This window comes from Cryptomeria japonica, chromosome 9 (assembly GCF_030272615.1).
Source record: "Cryptomeria japonica chromosome 9, Sugi_1.0, whole genome shotgun sequence".
Taxonomy (NCBI): Eukaryota; Viridiplantae; Streptophyta; class Pinopsida; order Cupressales; family Cupressaceae; genus Cryptomeria; species Cryptomeria japonica.
The window spans coordinates 561222234-561243959 of record NC_081413.1 but is presented as its reverse complement, the minus strand read 5'-3'; the positions used below and the strand labels follow the sequence as shown (position 1 = coordinate 561243959).

General features: G+C 37.1%; 1 protein-coding gene across 1 annotated transcript; it reads left to right on the top strand.

Moving 5' to 3' along the window:
• The first annotated feature begins 1199 nt into the window (after positions 1-1199).
• LOC131071085 (F-box/FBD/LRR-repeat protein At5g56420-like) lies at positions 1200-1790 on the top strand. Its single transcript, XM_058006789.1, has one exon. The coding sequence runs from the start codon at positions 1200-1202 to the stop codon at positions 1788-1790; it is 591 nt and encodes a 196-aa protein (XP_057862772.1).
• The last annotated feature ends 19936 nt before the right edge of the window (positions 1791-21726 follow it).

Genomic DNA, 21726 nt, shown 5'->3' with positions numbered 1-21726 from the left:
ATCTAGGTATGCTAATTTTGTTTTATGTCATAATCCATGACACAAATGTTGAATTGAATTTTGATATTATAAATCTTTGCTTCGTTACTCTTTATTCCGCATAGTTGTGAAGGATAATTTTCTTATAGTTTAACAAAATAAAATGAGTTGATTATAATTAGGGAAGAAAGGTTGGAATGAGAGTTTAGGTTCAATTAGAATAATTATTTCATTTGGGTTAGGGTTTGGGTTACATTTGTGGTTCATCAAATATAGATATGATTAAATTAGGGTTACTAGTATTTAATGTAACAACACAATGAAGTAAAAGATAATAATAATCATACATATTTAATATTTTAGCTTGAGGATAATTTGGTTATAATTAAAAAATACATAATGAGTAGAATATAAGTAGGGAATAACGATTGGAATGAGGGTTTAGGATTAATTAGAGTAATAATTTCACTTGGGTTAGGGTTTGTGTTAGATTTGAGATTTATCAAATATAGATATGATTAAATTAGGACTAGAGTTAGAGATGAAATAGGGTAACTATTTAGTTAGGGTTGTTCTTAGGGTTCAATTTTAGTTAGGGTTAGATTTAGTGTTTCTCTTCAATTAAGATTATGATTATGGTTAAATTAAATTAAGATTAAAATTGATATAATTTTATAAATATTAATATTAAAAAATATAATATTATGTAACAATATAAAATAAAATATTACAATTGGTCTAGTGGTGGGGAACTGTGCTTGAAAGAGAGGTCACAAGTTCAAATTTCACAAGAGGTAAGGTTATGTACACTTCATGAGCTTCCCCCATTACCAATAAAAATAAATAAAAAAATAATATATATATAAATATAAATATAATATTATATAAATACATATTACAATTCAATTAGAAATAAGATTAGATAGAACATCCAAATTATAAATCATTTAGAGTTCAATTTTGATTAATTAGGGTTAATTAGACCTCATTTAATGATATTTATCGACGTCTACTGCATAGATTTCTTTAAAGATCTAGGTATACTAATATTATTTTATGTCATATTCCACAACACAAATTTGAATTGAATCTTGATATTATAACTCTGTGTTTCGTTACTCCCCCGTTCCGCATAGTGGGCGATCTCAGTAGTTTTCCATGGTTGATAACTTTATGGTATTTATCGCAGACACAAGGTAGGAGAAAATAAGATAGCAGTTATGGCATGCACAAGGTTAATGGCAAGAGCAACAGCAAAAGACAGGTTGTCTGCATTATCAGACGATATTCTTTTAAATCACATTTTGTCAGAGATTTCTTACAGAGATGTCGTACGCTCTTCCCTACTCTCACAGAGATGGCGGTTCTTGTGGAGGAAAATGCCAAGCCTCAAGTTTTGTCCTGAGGATTTTGAGAAACAAAAAGATGGCAGGATACAGGCCATAATTAACAATGCCCTGGTCCACCTCGATGCTCCTCTTTGTTGTTTGAATCTTCAAGTCAACTTGGATGACCCTAAGGCTGCCCATATCAACACTTGGATTCGCCTTGCAGCTGAAAAGCAGGTGGAGCGTATGAATGTACACATCTCTAATAAAGATCCGAAGACGAGGCTTAAGGATTCTTCCATGGTGGAACTTGGGGACTCTATTTTTAGCTGTGAAAACCTCACTGTCCTAATGGTGCAATACGTCCAACTTCCCAAGATACCCACTGATTTTGGAGTTTTCCGATCCTTAAAACACTTTACTGTGTTTGTATGTCGAAACTGGATGGTCCTGTTGATAACTGATGGTCCTGTTGATAACTGATGCTGCTCTAGCATGTAGCTAGATTAATTTAGTTAATAGTTTTTTTGGTTTTTTTGCATGAGGTTGTTTTTATTAAATAAAGCATGCTATGCACTTATTGTATTCTTAATTTAGGGAGTAGTTTGTTTTTTTAGTTTGAAAGCTTTAATAGCTTTCCATGCAATGCTAGGAATATATATACAGCCTCTATGTAATTTTTTAATTAAGCTTCAATAAAGAAATTGATGTGTGCAATTTCAAAAAAACAAGGTACTTTGTTTTTTATTCTGAATTGTGATTTCTTTTTGCAATTTATTCTTTTTGCTGTTATTGTTTGCTAATTAGTTGGTTCAGAGAGGATAGGTCAAGTTCAAAATTGTACAAATGGTATCAGAACTGGTAAAATTGTTTTGGGTTAAAGTTTTATTGTTGGAATTTTGCCAAAGTTAATCATGTTGAATTCTAACCATATGCCCATTCCAGAATTTGATGGGAATGATTATGATTATTGGTGCATTAAGATGCTCACCTTTTTTATTGAAAAAGATTTGTGGGAAATTATTGAATTAGGTTATTAAGAGCCAGCTGATTGGAATGCCCTTACAGTCAATGAAAGAACAACAAGAAAGGAAGCAAGGAAAAAGAATGCTCAAACTTTGTTTCACATTTAGATAGCTCTTGATAAGAGCTTATTTCCAAGAATATCAAGAGCAACAACTGCCAAAGATGCCTGGAAGACTCCACAAGAATCTTACCAGGGTAGTGATCAAGTTAAAGGAGTCAAGCTTCAAATATTGAAATGAAAGTTTGAGAATTTGAAGATGCAAGAAGCTGAAAGTATAAGTGATTATTCTGTCAGAGTCAAAGATGTGGTCAATAAAATGGCTACACTTGGGGAAATTGTAAGCAATGAAGTTTTGATAAAAAAAGTGTTGAGATCTTTGACACCTAGATGGAATCATGTAGCAATAATCATAGAAGAAAGCAAGGATTTGACAAAACTACAGTTTGATCAACTGGTTGGATCCCTGATGTCTCATGAAGAAGGATTGAAAGATTCTTTTGAAGGTGTAGAGAAAGCGTTTTCCTCTAAATTGCTAATCACAAAAAATGAAGATGCAAGCAGCAGTAGTGCCAAAATCAATCAAGGCCAAGGTAAAGGGCAAAGCCAAAATTCTTCAAGAGGTAGAGGAAGAGGTGGCTCAAGAGGAAGTGGTGGTTTCAGAGAGGATAGACCAGGTTCAACATTCTACAAGTAAATCCAAGATCCAGCTTGGTGATGATAAATCATTGGAGGTTGCTGCCAAAGGAGCTATGGAGTTCCAAACAAAAGAAGGTATAAAGAGTATTCATGATATTTATTACACTCCACAATTGAAGCACAATTTGTTAAGTGTTGGACAGTTATGTGAGAAAAATTATAAAGTAGTCTTTAAGAATAAGACTTGTACTATATATGATAAGAATAAGGATAATAGGGTGATCACTGTTGTTCCTATGAAAAGAAATAGGATGTTCCCCTTGAGGTTTGGTGAACATAACAACAATTTGGCAAAAATGGCTTATGAGGATTCAAGTTGGTTATGACATCTCAGGTATGGGCATTTAAATTTTCATAGTTTGAAGTTTCTAACCTCGCATGCATTAGTTTCTGGTTTGCCCAAGGTTGAGGAACACAAGGAGGTTTGTGAAGGTTGTGCTAAAGGAAAGCATGCAAGAGAAAAGTTCCCAAAGGGAAATGCATGGAGGGCTCATCATCCACTTCAGCTTGTTCATTCAAATATATGTGGTCCTATGCAGACTAAGAGTTTGGGTAAATCATCATATTTCATCACTTTTATTGATGATTACTCACAAAATTTTTGGGTATATTTTTTGAAGGCCAAAGATGAAGCCTTGGATACATTCAAGAAGTTTAAAGCCCTTGTGGAAAATGAGAAAGGGTGCAAGATCAAATGTTTAAGGACTGATCATGGAGGAGAGTTTTTCTCAAAGACTTTCCAAAGTTATTGTGATTTTAATGGCATCAAGAGGCAACTTACTACTGCATACACACCTCAACAGAATGGAGTAGCTAAAAGGAAGAATCGTACTATGGTTGAAATTGGAAGGTGTATGTTACAAACCAAGGGATTGAGAAATTCTTATTGGGGAGATGTAGTTGCTACAACGGTGTACATCCTCAACTGTAGCCCCACCAATGCACTAGAAAAGATGACTTCTTATGAATCTTGGTATGGCAAAAGGCCTAATGTTAATCATTTCAAAGTTTTTGGTTGTTTGGCTTATGTGCATGTACTTGATCAAAATAGACAGAAGTTCGATGCAAAGAGTGAGTCATGTATTTTTATTGGGTATAGTGAAAAAAGAAAGGCTTATAGATTGTATAATACCCTCACTAACAAGCTTATTGTCTCAAGAGATGTGATTTTTGATGAAGGGGGAGTTTATGGCCATCAAAAAGGCCATGTTGAGAAGCCAAAATCTATTTTGAATGATGATATAATTGCTGATATTAATCATGAGAAGCCAACTAATATTTTTGTATCTAGTGGTTTAACTCCACTAAGCAACCTTTTATCAAGTTCTTCAGTACCAAGTTCAAGTCCACCTTCTTCTCCAAGTTCTACAAGGAAGGTAAGGAAATTGAGTGATATCTACTAGAGGAGTGGAAATCAAGTACATGAAGAAAACCCAATAGGTGAGATAGTGAATTTTGTTTTATTAGCCAAGGCTTATTTTGAACCATCATGTTTTGAAGATGCATGTACTAATGAAGTTTGGGTGAAATCCATGGAAGAAGAGATGGATTCCATTCACAGGAATGAAACTTGAGAGTTAATAGAACTTCCACATGACAAAAAAAGGATTGGCACCAAATAGGTCTACAAGACCAAGTTTAATAGTGATGGGAGTGTTGAAAGACACAAAGTGAGATTAGTTGCTAAAGATTGATTATGAAGAGACGTTTACACCAGTAGCAAGACAAGAGACCATAAGAATGCTGATTTCATTAGCAGCTTAGAAGAAGTGGAGCATACATCATATGGACATGAAAAGTGCCTTCTTGAATGGGTACTTAGAAGAGGAAGTATATGTGGAGCAACCACAAGGTTTTGAAGTGGAAGGAAAAGATAATTATGTCTACAAGTTGAAGAAGGCTTTGTATGGCCCCAAGCAAGCACCAAGAGAATGGTATGCCAGGATTGATGGATACTTTCAAGAGAATGGCTTCCAAAGAAGTAAGAGTGATCCTACCCTTTACTACAAACAAGAAGGTACTGATATTCTCATCATAAGTTTGTATGTTGATGATCTTTTATATATGGGTAGTAGTTCTAAGATGAAAGATGAATTCAAAGCTGCTATGATGAAAGAATTTGAGATAAAAGATCTTGGTCTCATGAAATATTTTTTAGTAATGGAGGTTTATCAAAGTAAGGATGAGATTTTCATCTGTCAAACAAAGTATGCACAAGACATGCTGAAGAAATTTAATATGATTGACTGTAACCCTGCCTCCACTACAAGTGCTCATGGAGTTTTGTTATGTTGAGCTGATGGTGCGGATTTAGTTGATGAGACAATATACAGAAGTATTGTGGGGAGCTTGATGTTTCTAATCGACATGAGACCTGATATTGCCTATTCAGTTTCACTTTTTTCAAGGTATGTGACAAATCCATTTGAAATACATATGAAGGCAGCCAAGAGGATTTTGAGGTATGTGAAAAGGAGTTTAAGTTTTTTTATTCATTACTACTCTTCTGAAAAGTTCAATCTTGTAGGCTTTAGTGATTCAGATTGGGGAGGTAGTATGGATGACCGTAAATCTACATCTAGAAATTATTTTTCTTTTGGTTTTGGTTTGATTACCTAGAGCTCAAAAAAGCAAAGTATTGTTGCCCTCTCATCTACAGAAGCAGAGTATGTTGCAATTACCTCAGTAGGTATAAAAGCTCTTTGGCTCAGAAAAGTTTTGGAAGAAATTGGAGAAAAACAAATTCAGCCTACAATAATTTATTGTGACAATGTGATTGCTCAAGTTAGCTAAGAATCCAGTCCATCACAGTAGAACAAAGCATTTTGATTTGAAATATTACTTCATACAAGATTTGGTGGAGAAGAAGGATGTCGAATTGAAGCACATCAACACCCAGGATCAGCTAATAGATATATTCACCAAAGCGGTTGTGAAAGCTCAATTTATAGCACTACGAGATAAAATTATGAGCCCTCTCAACATCAAGGGGGAGTATGTTAATAACTGATGCTGCTCTAGCATGCAGCTAGATTAATTTAGTTAATAGTTTTTTTGTTTATTCATGCAAATAAAGCATGTACTCCAGCATGCATTAATCCTTAGGACTATTTTTAGTTTTGTTTTTTGCATGAGTTTGTTTTTATTAAATAAAGCATGCTATGCATGCACTTATTGTATTCTTAATTTAGGGAGTAGTTTGTTTTTTTAGTTTGAGAGCTTTAGTAGCTTTCTATGCAATGCTAGGAATATATTTAGAACTACAGTTATTATTAATTCTTCTAGGCTACAAATTCTTTATATATATAGCCTCTATGTAATTTTTAATTAAGCTTCAATAAAAAAATTGGCGTGTGTAATTCCAAAAAAACAAGGCACTTTGTTTTTTATTCTGAATTGTTATTTCTTTTTGATGTTATTGTTTGCTAATTAGCTAGTTCAGAGAGGATAGATTAGGTTCAAAATTCTACAGGTCCTATGCTTGAATCTCATGTACATACATCTAGGATTTCTAAAACCTAATATAACATTGCAGATGACTTGCCTGTGCTTGATGGAAATTAGCCTTATGGATTCTGCACAATACGCAGGCTTAAATTACTTCAAGGAATTTCAAGAGAGGAATCTGTTAAAAGGTTATTCTTCAAAATTACAATACAGGCAATGCCGATAATCCAAGAATTCCTAGTATTACTATTCTTAATAGTTTTCCTAGGCTTAAAGAATTGACAATGCATGGCCAATGTTTTCAAGTTAGTATTTTCTACATTCAAGTTAAATATTCTTAATGAGTTATTGGTAGAGAATGACACTTGTAGATTATATTTTGGACATTCTATATTTGTAGAATAATATTATTTTTCTTAAATTATTGTATATAGGAGTGAACCCACATTATGTTTGATAAAGGAGATGATATCAGATGAGATGTCAATAACAGAGGTGACATTACCAAATTTGAAGATGGTGCATGCCCATATTGGGCCAGACAAGGGTGCACAGGCAGTGACTTTCCTACCTTTTCTTCTCAGAAATGGTCCATTAAGTGTAACAAGGGTCTTCCTCCCTAAACGGTGCCCTAGAATCATGTGAAATAATATTCTCAATTTGGTAAAGGATTTCTCAAAATCAAGATTGTCAATTACCACAAAAATATGGTCCATGAATTTGACAGAAGTTTGCCAACTTTGTGGGAAATATGTTGAATATTAGTGATAGGTTAGCAGAATTTGGATAACCATTTCTAAAATTTCATTTTATAGAAGCATAGTAGATGAAACAACCTTTTCCTACAATTAAAAAAAAATAGTCTCTTCAAATAGTACATTGTGTTCCTTGTCAGGATTACTAGCTATTTTTTATAGTCAACATTTTTACACTATGTTATTTGGATTTGTTTTTCTACAATGTTTAAAGATTTTGGAATGAGTTATTTTTCTTAATTGATTTTCTGATTTTTCAAAAAATTATCAATAATTTCTTGAATGATGAATAGTTCATAAAGAAAATTAGCAAATAATTTTTTTAATTATTAAGATTAAAATAAGAATTTTTTTACATGATCTAAATTTAACATTTATTTTGGCCTTTATGTTTTTTATTAGATTATGTAGGAAGGACTATCAATATACATCCAAATCAAAAACCATCAAAACAAGGACTTAGTTAAACCCAACAATCAAAATATCAAAAAGTTTATACTCTATCTATAAAATAGATTATTAAAGAATTAAACAAACAACATCCTACATAATCTACTAACAAGAACAACATAGAAATATTAAGAGATATAGCCCCATCAATCCAACATCTCCTCCAATTCCATCTTTTTCCTCTTTCTCTCAATCATTTTTCTCACTATCACCACCTCCATCACTATTTTTCATATCAAAATTTTATTAAGCATAACCAGGTTGTCAATTACAGTTTCTAAGTATTTTATGCACTCCCTATTACTTTTACATACTAGACAGTTTTGTAGAGTCTCTAAACTATAATGCTGGAATTCACTTCCTCTAACTCCATGATCAACACATGCCAGTCCATTTAATCATCTCCATAATCCATTAAGCTATTGAGCTCTTCAAGCGCCTCATTAAAATTGATTATCTACCACTCTAAGAAATGAAAGAGGGAATAGTTAGAACTAGAAAATAGGTTGAGCAGTTCATCTTAATTTTCTTTGTTGCTGTAGTTTCCTTTCTATTAAAAGTTGAATTTTCTAACTCGTCTTTAAATTTATGCTATAAATAAGAATATATATTATTTAACCTACTCTTAATTTACATATTGTAGACTGGATATGTATGTCAATCTTGAAATCAAGTTAAAACCTATAAAATAATAAAATATTTAGAAGATTAGGCTTTTTTCCTTCTTCATGTCATATTTACAATTTGCTTCCTTCAATAATCTTGAAAATGTATTAAACACCATTATGAATCTTAACAATTTTTATAATAGTAAACTAAAATATTTAAAATAAAACTTACAATTGTAGACACTCAAAATTGTCATGTCTAATTAAATAAATATTTTATTTATTTAATTATCTAAGCCTAATTCTTCTGTTAATTAAATAAATCTTTATTTATTTAATTAATTCATTTATCCTCTTCTAGCCTTATTTCTCATTTAAATAAATACATTTATTTATTTAAATTATCTTTTTCCTAAATTAAATAAATATTTATTTATTTAATTGATCCTACTTCTTCTATTAATTAAATAAATCTTTGTTTATATAATTAATTCATTATCCTTTTCTATACATGACACATGTCATTCATCTCTTAATTCCTACACTACCTACCTCTTTCATTATTTTATTATTTCCTCTACCTACCCTCTAATCATAGCCGACCTCCTTTTTACACCTCTCAATCTTATCCCTCCATTTCTTATAGTGTCTTCTATTTAAGGAGATGCTTCCTTCATTATCAAACCCTAACAACTTGATCAATTGGCTACACTACGATCCTACTTGCAACCACATTCCATTCTTTGTTGAGCTCTTGTGCATATAAAAATTTGAGAGCAAATATATCAAGCAAGATCAATGGAGATAGGAAGAATGGAGATCAAAAACCTATTGGACATGTGATGGTATAATCTTTGTGATTTTGTTTTATTTACATTGTCTTAGGTAATCTTCATATGTTATGGTGGATCTTTGTTGTTGTTAGGCTAGGGTTTGGTGGTTGAATTCATTTAGCCTTTGAATTATGTTATTATTGTTATCCATTTTCACCATACACATTTTGGCACGCCCGGTGGGACTCTTGTCCCTTTGTATTTAACCTCCTTGTTGTAGATTTTGCGTTTTTCGAAGTTGCAGATCGGATATTTTTCGGCAGCATTTTTGGTATTTTCGTGTTTGTGCACTTTTGGATCGCGTTTTTGATTTTCTGGTGTATTTGAGATAGCTTGATCCGCATCTGTGTTTTGGTCATATTTCATTTTGTAGGTTCCAGGGAAGCGCGTCTATGTTACTGAAACGCGTCTGTGTCGTTTTCACCTGCGTCTGTGTACAGAAAGCGCGTCTGTGGTTTTTAATCGCATCTGTGTCTCACAGAACTGCATTTCTATTTCGGAGTCGCATCTATGAAGGCGGTAATCGCGTCTATGTATTGCCTGTTTCAAAATTTTTGGAAATTTATTGATTCAGTTTTTGGATTTTGCATTTAGGGTTTCAGATCTAGTTTATTTTTGGACTAACATTTTCAGATCTAGCTAACACAATTGGTGCAGCTTGCCTTGGAAGCTAAATCATTTGGTTGAAGGCCCCTATTTTCACAAAGTCTTTTGGGTTTTAAAATTTACCTAACTTGTGTGTTTGCAGGAAGGGGTGATTATTTCAAACAACCCAAACTACTAACAACTCTTTGTTGCAGGTCCTTGGCAAGAGTTTTTGATTTTTATTGTGTGCCTTATTTTCATAGACTAGCAAAAACTTCCATTGGTGCACTAAAATTGAATCATTGTCTTTTGTGTCTTGAGCAATAGGCTCTTTTTGTTTAATCTTTAGAGGGCCTGTCTTCCCGTGTGGTCATTAGGACTACTAGTGAGAAGAGAACGACCCAAGTGGTAGTGAGGAAAACCCACCTCTTCTGAACCACTATAATCAAATGTATTCATGGTGAAAACTATGAATAACATGTGCTGATTAGTTCATACTGACACTATGTCACCCCATAAACCCATTTGATCAAATCTATTTGATCAGTTGTAGGGCGTAACCCCTACCGGCTAGGAGCCTTCTGTATTTACAGAGCTGAAAGTGCCGCATGTATGGCCACACAAGCGGATGCCCTTACTAGCACCTTTTTGTTTTAGAAGCCAAAATCCTTCTAGTTGTTGGGGTAGGAGGTTGGACCTCTGGTAGCAGCCCACACACATACGGTTTTTAGTAGAGATACAAAGTTCGCCATGGGGAGTTTTCATGGGGACTGATGCTTGGCTGACCTGAGAAGTGAGTGTTGAGGGTGGAGCCAGTGAGGTCAAGCATCTAAGTATCCGCTCTGAATAGCGTAGCCTCGGGGTTAAAACCCCATGTGGGATCAACAACTATTGTCTTGGCCAGCCATAAGAATTGTGCTTGACTTCTTTTAAACATTTAAACATTCAAAAAACCAAACAGCAAAACATTGTGTCTTTTGTGTCTTCAAGTGTATGCAAAACAATTTTACATCAAACAACACACTTTTCTTGGAGTCATTTTGAGTCTAAACAATTGCAAACATTGAGTCCTCATCAACATTGTGTCCTCTTGTCATGAAAAAAAAGTCAAACAGTCAGATTTGGTCACAACAAAATGACTTCATAGATTGGAAAAAATTGCACAAAGTTTACAGAAACGCGTCTGTGTTTGTTCTAATCGTGTCTGTGCCATTTAAACGTGTCTGTGAAGGGCATAATCGCGTCTGTGTCAAACAGAGACATGTATGTGTCTGGGAATCACATCTGTGAAGTATACAGGCGTGTCTGTGTCCAGAATTGCAAGAAAATTTCACAGTCCAACAAACAAAAGAAATCAGTTTTGGAATTCTTGAGCTTTCTAGGTTGTTTCTTCAGGTTTCATCTAGCATTCAACCTGTCTTTGGGTCTCAGATAGTCTGTCATTGCTTCACATCTCATTTTACATTCATACTTGTCTAAACTTGGGTCAAAAGGTCACTTGCTTGTCCTCATCATACTTTGTCAACACACTATATACAACAACACTTTGCTAAGTGGTCCCTCATCAAGGTTTCTTACCTTTGGGTCTCATTTGGTCTTACTTAGGGTCAAGGTCAGCTTACCTCATCAAGAGAAACTATCCTCTCTTTGGAAGTCACACCTACTCTACCACATACATACTTGGTCTTACACTTTGGACATTGCAAGTACACTTCAGATTCATTTACACATCATCCAACTCTTGGTCTTCCATACTCTTTTTCCATTTTCATCTAGTCTCTCACATCTTGGTCAATACCTAGTTCATGGTTGAAACCCATCTTCAAAAATCTAGGAGAGAAACTAAAGAGGCTCAAGCGTCTGCAAACATGAGTTCTTATGAGTATGACAATGATATCTTTTTCAATCCTGAGCACACTACATTGCCTGACATGGATGTCTATAGAAACATTCCAAATGTTGAGAACATGGACACTACAAACAACAATGCTACACACAATGACAATGTGGAAAACTTTTCAATACATTCAGCAGATGTGGAAGAATCCATTATGAATCCCCATTTCAATCGATTGGTTGAGAAAATAATGAGGAGGGATAGACAATACTTCTTACAAATGATGGCACAAAGTGGAGCCAAGATACCTCATGATTTTGACATGTCTCAAATTATGGAAAATCGACCTTTGCAACAAACTCACTCCAACATGGATCAAAGGAAACCTAATAGTGGAGGAAATAGAGGACCACATATGGTACCTGAATCACCATCAGCTTTGCTTCAAAAACCAGAGGTCCCACATACATATGGTTAAGCATATGACACTCACCTTCGCAGACCATTATGGAAGTCTTACACAGATAGATATGCTCAATCACATACTCAAGCTACGGATCAACCAAAACAATTGGATATGCAAAGGCATGCTCAAAATTTGGACACAAGGAAACCCCATGTCAAATTTGGGGGCAACACAATAGAACATGACATACCTGTAGAGTATGGCATACATGCACAAAATAAATATGGTGTTCCTCAACATGAATTTATACCAAGCACTCCATATATGCCGCATCAATATAGACCTCCTCCATATGAACATGTGTATGATCAATATCATCAATATATGCAACAAGCTCCTCCTCAAATTGGTGCCTCAAACATGGGGTATGGTTCAAGAAGTCGATCTCCACCTAAGAGCAATTTGGAGCAACAAATTAGAGACTTACAAAAGAAAATGGAGGACATAAATGCACCAAAGCCAACATACACAATGAGAGACATATGTCCTTATCCATTCGACAAGAGCATTCCAATGCCTCCATTTCCTACACACTTTGTGACACCTAAATTTGATAAGTATAGAGGAAAAGGGGATCCTAAGGCACACATAAGACAGTTTTTCACATCTTGCATTGAAGTAGCTTCAGAAGAGACATATTTGATGAGATTATTCCCACAAAGCTTAGGTGATCAAGCTATGGAATGGTTCTCCCAACTCCCACCTAGTATTAAGTCATGGGGTGACTTAGCAGAGGCATTTATTCAACATTTCTCCTACAATATAGAGATAGACATATCAGTCACTACTTTATGCAACACCAAGCAAAAAGAGGGAGAGTCTTTTGCATCATTTTTACAAAGATGGAGAAATCTAGCCAGCAGATGCTCTTGTGAAATTCCATAGAAACAAATGGTAGAAATGTTCACACAAAACATTAACAAGGACATTGGCTATGATCTAAGGAAAGCTTGTTTGTCCACCTTCAAGGATGTCATTGAAAAGGGCTTAGCAACAGAAAAGGTCCTAATTGAACAAGGAGTTATTAGGATATTCAAGGAAAACAAAGATGATTTTAAAGGAAAAGACAAGCCAAGATTTTGGAATAAAAACAAAAACACAGTCAATGATGGTGTTGTTGATGCCAATACAGTGCAACCCAAATTCATCTTTTCAGGATCAAGTTCTACAAACAATCAAGTGAATACTCAAACAACTTCTAGATCACGAAGAAAGCACACTCCATTGGGAGAACCACTTGAATCAGTCTTCAAAAAACTTGTGGCAAACAAAGTGATCACAGTTCTAGATTTTCCTCCATATGAACCAAAGGTCAAAGAAAATTGGTGGAATGATGATGAGTGTTGTGAATTTCATAAGAGCAAGGGTCATAAAATAGGAAATTGTCATCAACTGAAGAATATCGTACAAGATCTCATTGATAGAGGTGACATTGAGATTGAGGGACACTCATCCAATCAAAAACATGAGATGTTTAAGGAACCATTCCCAAAGCACGACAAGGGAAAAGCTAAAGTCATAGATGATCAAGCCAACTATACTAGAGCACCTTATAACTATGATTCAACTATCAATCACATCTCAATGGTGAATCATATCTCTTCTATTACCATCAAGAACAAAAATCCTGAGAATCCTCCTCAGAGACCCAAGATTGTCCTAAGAGGTGTTGGATCTTCTTCCGAACCTACCTCTAAATGTCATGTTACAACTCATCGAGGTAAAATTATGTTGCCAGGTTCCTCCACTAAAAATACCGCTTCTTCATCAACCAAACCTGAGTATGACCTTGTAGAACAGTTGGGGAAGACACCCGCGCTCATCTCCATCCTTGAGCTCTTATGTATATCCCCCACTCATAAAGCTATTCTTGACAAAATCTTGAGAGACACCACCGTTCCTACTGATCTGAACGTGGACCAATTTCAAGCCATGGTGGGATACCTTTCCATTCCACATTCCCTTACATTCACAGAAGCCGATGATGCCTCCGTAAGCCAGCCACATAATGTACCACTACATGTTGAAGCCTTCATACACAAACATTGAATAAAGCAAGTCCTGATAGATGGAGGAGCTGGTCTAAACATTTGTACATTGAGCACCATTAAACAATTGGGATATTCTAATAAAGCTATGAATTCAAAAAATCAAATCACCATCAAGGCATATGATGATGAAGAACGCTCATCCAAGGGCACGGTCACCTTACCTCTAAGAATTGGGCCAGTTACAAAGGATGTGGTTTGTCAAGTCTTGGATCTGGATCTCACTTATAATATATTGCTAGGACGTCCTTGGATTCATGAAATGAGGGCAGTCCCATCGACATATCACCAATGCATTAAGTTTCCTCACAATAGAGTCGAGGTAACAGTTAACGGTGATCCTAATCCGTTCATATATTGCAATAACTTGAGATCACATACTGAGACCATCATTCCCAATAATCATGAAGCTATTCCTTCTTCAACATACATTGACCCTGAGTCATTGAAACCTTCAACATCAAAACAAGGTGAACTTAAAGGCAAATTTCAAGACAAAGGCATGGGAGAATACACTTTAAATTAGACCATGTATTTACAACAAGTCATGAGCTCTCCAAAAGAATATGGAAGGCCACATCCTAACAAGCAAATATCCATCATGGTATTCAAATGGGATCCTACTACCTTTCAAAGATGGGGCGAACTGGAAGAGGAAGGTTTATACAAAATTCTCTACAAAGACATTGAAGATGACACACAAGATCAGATCAATATACCCTATGAGAAATATGGCAAAGGCTTCAAGATTCTACAAAAATTCAGGTATGATGGAAAAATATCTCTTGGGTTATGAAAAGAAGGCGTTATGGAGCCCTTACAACCTGAATTGACTATAAAAAGGGAATGCTCGAAGGGACTTGGTTTTCTGACTTCCAAGATCCACACTAAAAGGACAGAAGAGGCATCACGAATCAAAATTGCCAAAGTTCAACAAGAGGATCGCTATTCCACAGAGTCCAATGAATGGGAATGGGGTTCAGACAAATCCTCCAGTGACTATGAGCTCACCGAGACATTCAGAGAGCCAGATGAACCCATAGAAGAAGAGGAATTTTATAAAAAGTTCAGAGTTGGTCAAGGAACAACCCATAAGGATTGCACATAGTCTTTGTCTCGCGGTTCTAGGTTGAAATCACATAGGATGAGAACACCTATCCCAGAATGTGCTACTAGTGACAACAATTTGGATTCGCTCATGATCAAAACTGATGAGGAGAGTGCCATCGATGACCTCGATGATTGCCTTGATATACCTGAATATAACCACATCTTCACTCTTAGCCCTGCAAACTCCGAAAACATTAAAGGCCTTCCCCTTGTTCACCACCAACTCATTGACTGGGATCATGAAGGACTAGCACAATTTGACACCTTCCAAAATGATGAAGCTATTATTGACTATCTTGGCATACGAGATGATCTTCCCCCTGGGGACCATAAAGCAGGGTACACTATAGAACTCAATAACATGGCATATTTTGGTGAGGGTGTCGGACCTTCCAGTCGCAAAAATGTGAAAATAAGAACAAATCAAGGGTCTTATGGTGAAAACCACACTGTGGCGCTATCTGATCCCAAAAAAGTAAAAAGAAAGGACGTATCTGAGGGCGAAAACCTCTCTGAGGCACCCAAAGATGGAAGGCTCGACATTCTCACAGCTTCGTATGAGGAAAAGTCATCCATGTTGGTAGAGGAGACTATCAAAACAAACATTGGTATGGAAGAGGTTCCACACAACATATTCCTAGCTAAATCATTGACAGAGTCCGAAAGGTCACAGTTCATAAGTTTCTTCAAGGAACGACAAATCAACTTTGCATGGTCATATGCTGATATGCCTGGACTAGATCCGGACTTGGTAATGCATCATTTGATAGTCAAACTAGGGGCAAAGCCAGTGAAACAAAAATTAAGAAAAATGCATCCACAAGTGGCATTACTAGTCAAAGTAGAGCTGGAGAAGTTATTGGATGTCGGATTCATACGCCCAATTGATTATCTTGAATGGATCTCCAATTTAGTACCTGTCAGTAAACTGGATCGCAGCATCAGAATATGTACAGATTTCAGAGACATCAACAAAGCTTGTCCAAAAGATGACTTCCCATTACCAAATATTGACTTGATCATTGATCTCACAACAGGTCACGAAATGTTATCATTAATGGATGGATTTTCTAGTTATAATCAAATAAGGATCACACCCGAAGATCAACACAAAACATCATTCACTTGTCCTTGGGGAACTTTCTGTTGGCATGTCATGCCCTTTGGGCTAAAAAATGTAGGTGCTACATATCAAAGAGCAATGACCACTATCTTTCATGATCTCATGCACATAACTGTGGAAGATTATGTTGATGATCTCTTGGGTAAATCAGTAGATAGAGATACACATTTGGACATACTTTCAGTCATCTTTGATCGGTTGGAAAAATACAAAGTAAGATTAAACCCCAAGAAATCTGTCTTTGGAGTAACCTCCGGGAAGCTCCTAGGATTCATTGTGTCCAAAAGAGGAATCAAAGCCGATCCAGCAAAAGTCAAGGCTATCTTGAACATGCCGCCACCCAGAAATATCAGTCAACTTCAATCCTTATAAGGGAGACTCCAGTCTATACGAAGATTCATAGCGCAACTTGCAGATAAGTGTAATCCTTTCCAGCACCTGCTACATAAAAACATCAAATTCAAATGGGATGATAACTGTCAACAGGCTTTTTAGACGCTCAAAGATTATCTTTTGAATCCACCAGTTTTGATGCCACCAGTTCCAGATTAGCCTTTGCTACTCTACATATCAGCTACTCCAATAGCACTGGGGGCACTCCTAGCACAACAAATTGCTGAGGGCAAGGAAAAGGCCATATGCTATATCAGTCGCACATTGTATGAGCTAAACTACACACCAATCGAGTGTGCATGTCTCGCCGTGGTCTTTGCTTCGCAAAAATTATGACAATATATGCTCACTCATAAGACTAAGTTGGTTGCAAGAATTGATCCATTAAAATACCTTCTCAATAAAGCAACACTTACTGGGTGGCTAGCCAAGTGGGTAATGATCCTTAGTGAATTCGACATCGAGTATGTGGACAGAAAAGCAATAAAAGGACAAGCCATCATGGATCAATTAGCAAATGCCCCCATGATTGATGATGTTCCTCTAAATTCAGAATTTCTAGACGAATCCATTTTAACAATATCACAAGCAAAGCTATGGCAACTATACTTTGATGGCTCATACACACAGCATGGGGTAGGAGCTGGTATTCTCTTTATAACTCCTCAAGGAGATTCTACACCAAAATCATACCGCTTATCATTTCCTTGCACTAACAATATAGCGGAATATGAGGCACTAACAACTGGATTATGAATTGCAGTTTAGTGGAAGATCTAGGAACTTCATGTTTTTGGGGATTCCAACTTGTCATCCATCAAGCAACTGATGATTACCAAACAAAAGATGAAATATTACTACCTTACAAGCAAATGGTGGATGATTTGAAACAACATTTCACAAAGATAGACTTTGAGCAGATACCAAGAGAGCAGAATCATGCTTTAGATGCCATGGCTACAATTGCTTCACTGATTGATCTACCTCAAAATGAGACTTGCTATGAGTTCTTGGTGGACAACCTGTTGGTTCCTTCATATGAGATCACTCCCACTGAGATGATATGTGTTGTTGGTCTCGAATCCCAGTTATATGGTTCCATCTTCACATACCTTCATGACAATACCCTACCTCCTGATCTATCAAATAACCAACGCTGCACCTTCATTTGCCAATCCTCTCGATATGTCATTTTAGCTGATATCCTATACCGGCGAGGTCTAGATGGCACTCTTCTTAGATGTTTAGAAAGCGATGAAGCTCAGATTGCGTTATGTGAAGTGCATGAAGGGATATGTGGTCCACATGCTAGTGGTCCTACCTTGGCCAAGAAACTCATTAGGATTGGATATTACTGGCCCAATATGGAAAAAGACTCATATCAGTTTGTCAAGAAATGTAAGCAATGTCAAATTCATGGAGACCTCATACATGCGCCAGCACAAGAACTACAACCACTTGCGTCTCCTTGGCCCTTTTGTCAGTGGGGACTCGATCTCATAGGCAAGATTCACCCTCCTTCCTCTAATGGTCATAAATTCATTATCAGTGCCACAGAGTATTTCACAAAATGGATTGAAGCCATGCCTCTCACACAAGTCACTGGAAAACAGATTGCTACCTTCATCCTTAACTATATCATTTTCTGATATGGTATTCCTGTTTCCATTATCACTGATAACGGGCGTCCCTTCAAAAATCAGGATGTTCGTGAACTCTGTGATCGCTTTCATATTTCCCATCATTTCTCCACACCATATTACCCCCAAGGTAATGACCAAGCTAAGGCGTCTAATAAAACAATCCTTAAAATCCTCAAGAAGATAGTCGACGACACTGGCCGTAATTGGCATATCCAACTCAATCCTGCACTTTGGGCCTACCGCACAAGTGTCTGCACACCTACAGGTGCTACACCCTATTCACTTGTTTATGGTACTAAAGCCATCTTGCCTATTGAGGTCGAGTTACCCTCTTTACAGGTCTCTTTGCAAAACATCATCACTGATGAAGATTATAGGGTCTCTCGCTTATAAGAACTTGAACTGCTAGATGAACAAAGACAAACTGCTTTTAATCATCTCAAGGCTTACCAACAATGAATGAGTCGCAGCTACAATCACAAGGTCAAGCCTTGCACATTTGAGGTAGGTGACTTGGTTATCAGAGAAAACCCCAAGAATCAGCAAGACAAAGAGAAGAAGGGCAAGTTTGAACCAAATTGGCTTGGTCCTTACATCGTTACAGCAGCATATGGATCTGGTGCATATCAGTTCTCAACTACAGAAGGTGAACCTTTAGAGGATCCTATCAACAACAAGCATGTTCGCAGGTTCTACACATAGCTCTTTGGAATATCCTAATTCAAAAATACAAAAAAAAATCAAAAAAATTCAAAAGTAAAAAAAAAATTTATAAAACAAAAAAAATCGTTACTTGGTGAAAACTTGGCAAACAGGTGCCTTGTGACACAAAAAAAATTGAAAAAATCAAAAAAAGTAAAGAGAAATAATTTCGTCCAATCGTGAAAACCACTTTGGTGGCGCCCTGGGCAAGTACCATGGTAAAAACTAGGTCACCAGTGCCATGCGTAGAGACATTGCTCCTCCCTCCTTCAGGATCCACTTTCATCCTTTCACTTCACACACACTCACAACCAATTCATCCATAATAAACTTACCCATTCACATCATGGCTTGTTATTGATCTACCCAAGATTGGTTAGCCATTCATAATAAACCTCCCTTTTCCATCCATAATAAATCAGATCCTATCTGTGGCTAAGGAAAATCCTATGTCTAGTGATGGGTGTGGAACTAAGAACATCACATGTTTCGAGGAGTACAGTTTCTTCTAGCTTCCTCCAGTCTATTCGTGCACAATCCACAATAAAGCAACATTTGCATCACCAGTCCACAATAAATTTTCATCTTCTCCACAATAAAGTATCAGCTTCATGGATTCAGTCAGTTTCAGATGAGACACAACAACAATAATGAGCTTCAACAAAATCAAATCTTTCAACAGACTCAGACAACATATGGTTTAGTGCTATCTATCCTTTTTGTGAAAGTAAACATTGTGACCACAATCAAATAAGACTTATACAAGTGACAAGAGACACTAATCTTGAGGACTACAGTGGATGTTGGTGTTGAGTCTTAGTTTTCTTTTTATTTTATCTTTTGGTGACATGTCTTTTAGCTTTTCCAGGATGTCTCTGACTAGATATTCTATCTCTAGGATGTCTTTGACTAGAAAGGCGAGGATGGGCTATCGTCACCTATTTGTATTTGCTATCTGTGGATTGTCTCTTAGTAAGGCTATGACTTGTCCAAGGATATGAGGACATTGTGAGTCTAGTGTGAACTGGGGCATTCCTTGTTTGTGACTGTCTTATCTCCATGCAAACAGGTACAATGACTTTTTGGGTCAAACATATGCCTCGATTGTCATAACCTACTTGCCATAATAAAGCTTAATGATGATAACGCACAAGAAGCTCTTTCATGTTCATATCTTCTATCTTTCATCCCCCTATCTTGATTGACTTCCATCGTCCTTCTCGAGTCCGCGTAGTCTGCTATCACATGACTGAGTATAATGCCACACCAAAAACATTTGCATTTCATGTAGTTGCACCTGCATTACCACATATAAGCATTCCATACATACATATAGATATCACAATTGCATGACATCCTGCACACAACACCTGTTAGCATAATTTATATTTGCATTATCATATTCATCTGCATTACATACATTCACATTTGCATCATGCATACACATATAAAACATAAAAGAACAAAAAAATATATTGCATTGCATCACATACATATTTGCATCCATATCATAAGCATCACATAGAAACATACATCACATAGGTATGCATGCATATAGCTTCCGCAAAGATGAATCATCTCATATATATAATGAAAAGCGTCATGATACAATGATGTCAAAAAATCATATGGCTACAAAATCACTCGCAGGTGTCTACATCATCATACAAAAATGGTACAATACTGATAGATAGGGAGCCCTCTAATGCTTTGATGAACTCCCTCCCTCGGAGCCGCCTGGCCTCGACGGAATCTGAGCCCCCGAAGGACCTACCCCAGGATCATCCCTCCTGTCCCCTCTATCTGGTGGTGGTGGAGGACCCATAACCCCACCACTCGATGCCTGTCTCCTCCGGCTCCCTCCTGTAGCTGTCACTGTCCACGATGGTCTATGGAAGCTCCTCGCCTACTGATCTGCTGGCACTGCACCATAATAGAGGTCCCGCTAGTAGGCAAACTCCTCTCCTACCCACAGGACATATGCATAGCCTGCCCCTGTGTCCTCTGCCGCCTGTCTCCCTGCCCTCAGCGCTATCTCAGCCTTTGTGTAGCGCTAAATCGCCTGATCTCTCTCCCGCTCAGTATCCCTGAGCCTCATCCTGAGCCGATCCCTCTCCCTCTCCAGCTTCTGTATCTCATCTGCTTGGCCCTGGCAGATCTCCCTGAGCTCAATCAGCTCATCCTCCTCTGGGTCAGCCCCCTCTACCTCTGCCTATGGCTCCCCCTCTACGGGTGCCTGCCCCTATACCTGTACCTGTACTGGTGCCTGTATGAGTACCTGTCTCTGTACATGCCTCTGTGCCTATATCTATCTCCGTACCTGCTCCTGTGCCTATACTGGCACCTGTCCCTGTACCTATCCCTATCTCTGTACCTGCCTAGGACTTTGTGCTACTGGTACCTGTAGGGGCAATCCACCGTGACCCCTCACCACCTGAGCCTGTCTCTCTTGTCCACCCTCCCTCCGAGGTGCAACCCTCCTCTCCCCAACTACTCCCCTCCGCCTCTGTCGGCCTCTGCCCCCATCACCTCCACCATCATCATCATCATCCCCACCTCCATCTCCCTCTAGTAGCTCTCCTGGATCTGTCAATCGAGAGAATGGATGCTCTGCCCAATATGCTATATACTCAGCATCCATCCTAGCATCTTTGATCTCTGACCACATATCCTAGGATAGGGGCACCATCTCTGCC

Excerpts from the sequence above, each read along its gene's own strand:
- LOC131071085 (XM_058006789.1), top strand. The coding sequence starts at position 1,200 with ATGGCATGCACAAGGTTAATGGCAAGAGCAACAGCAAAAGACAGGTTG.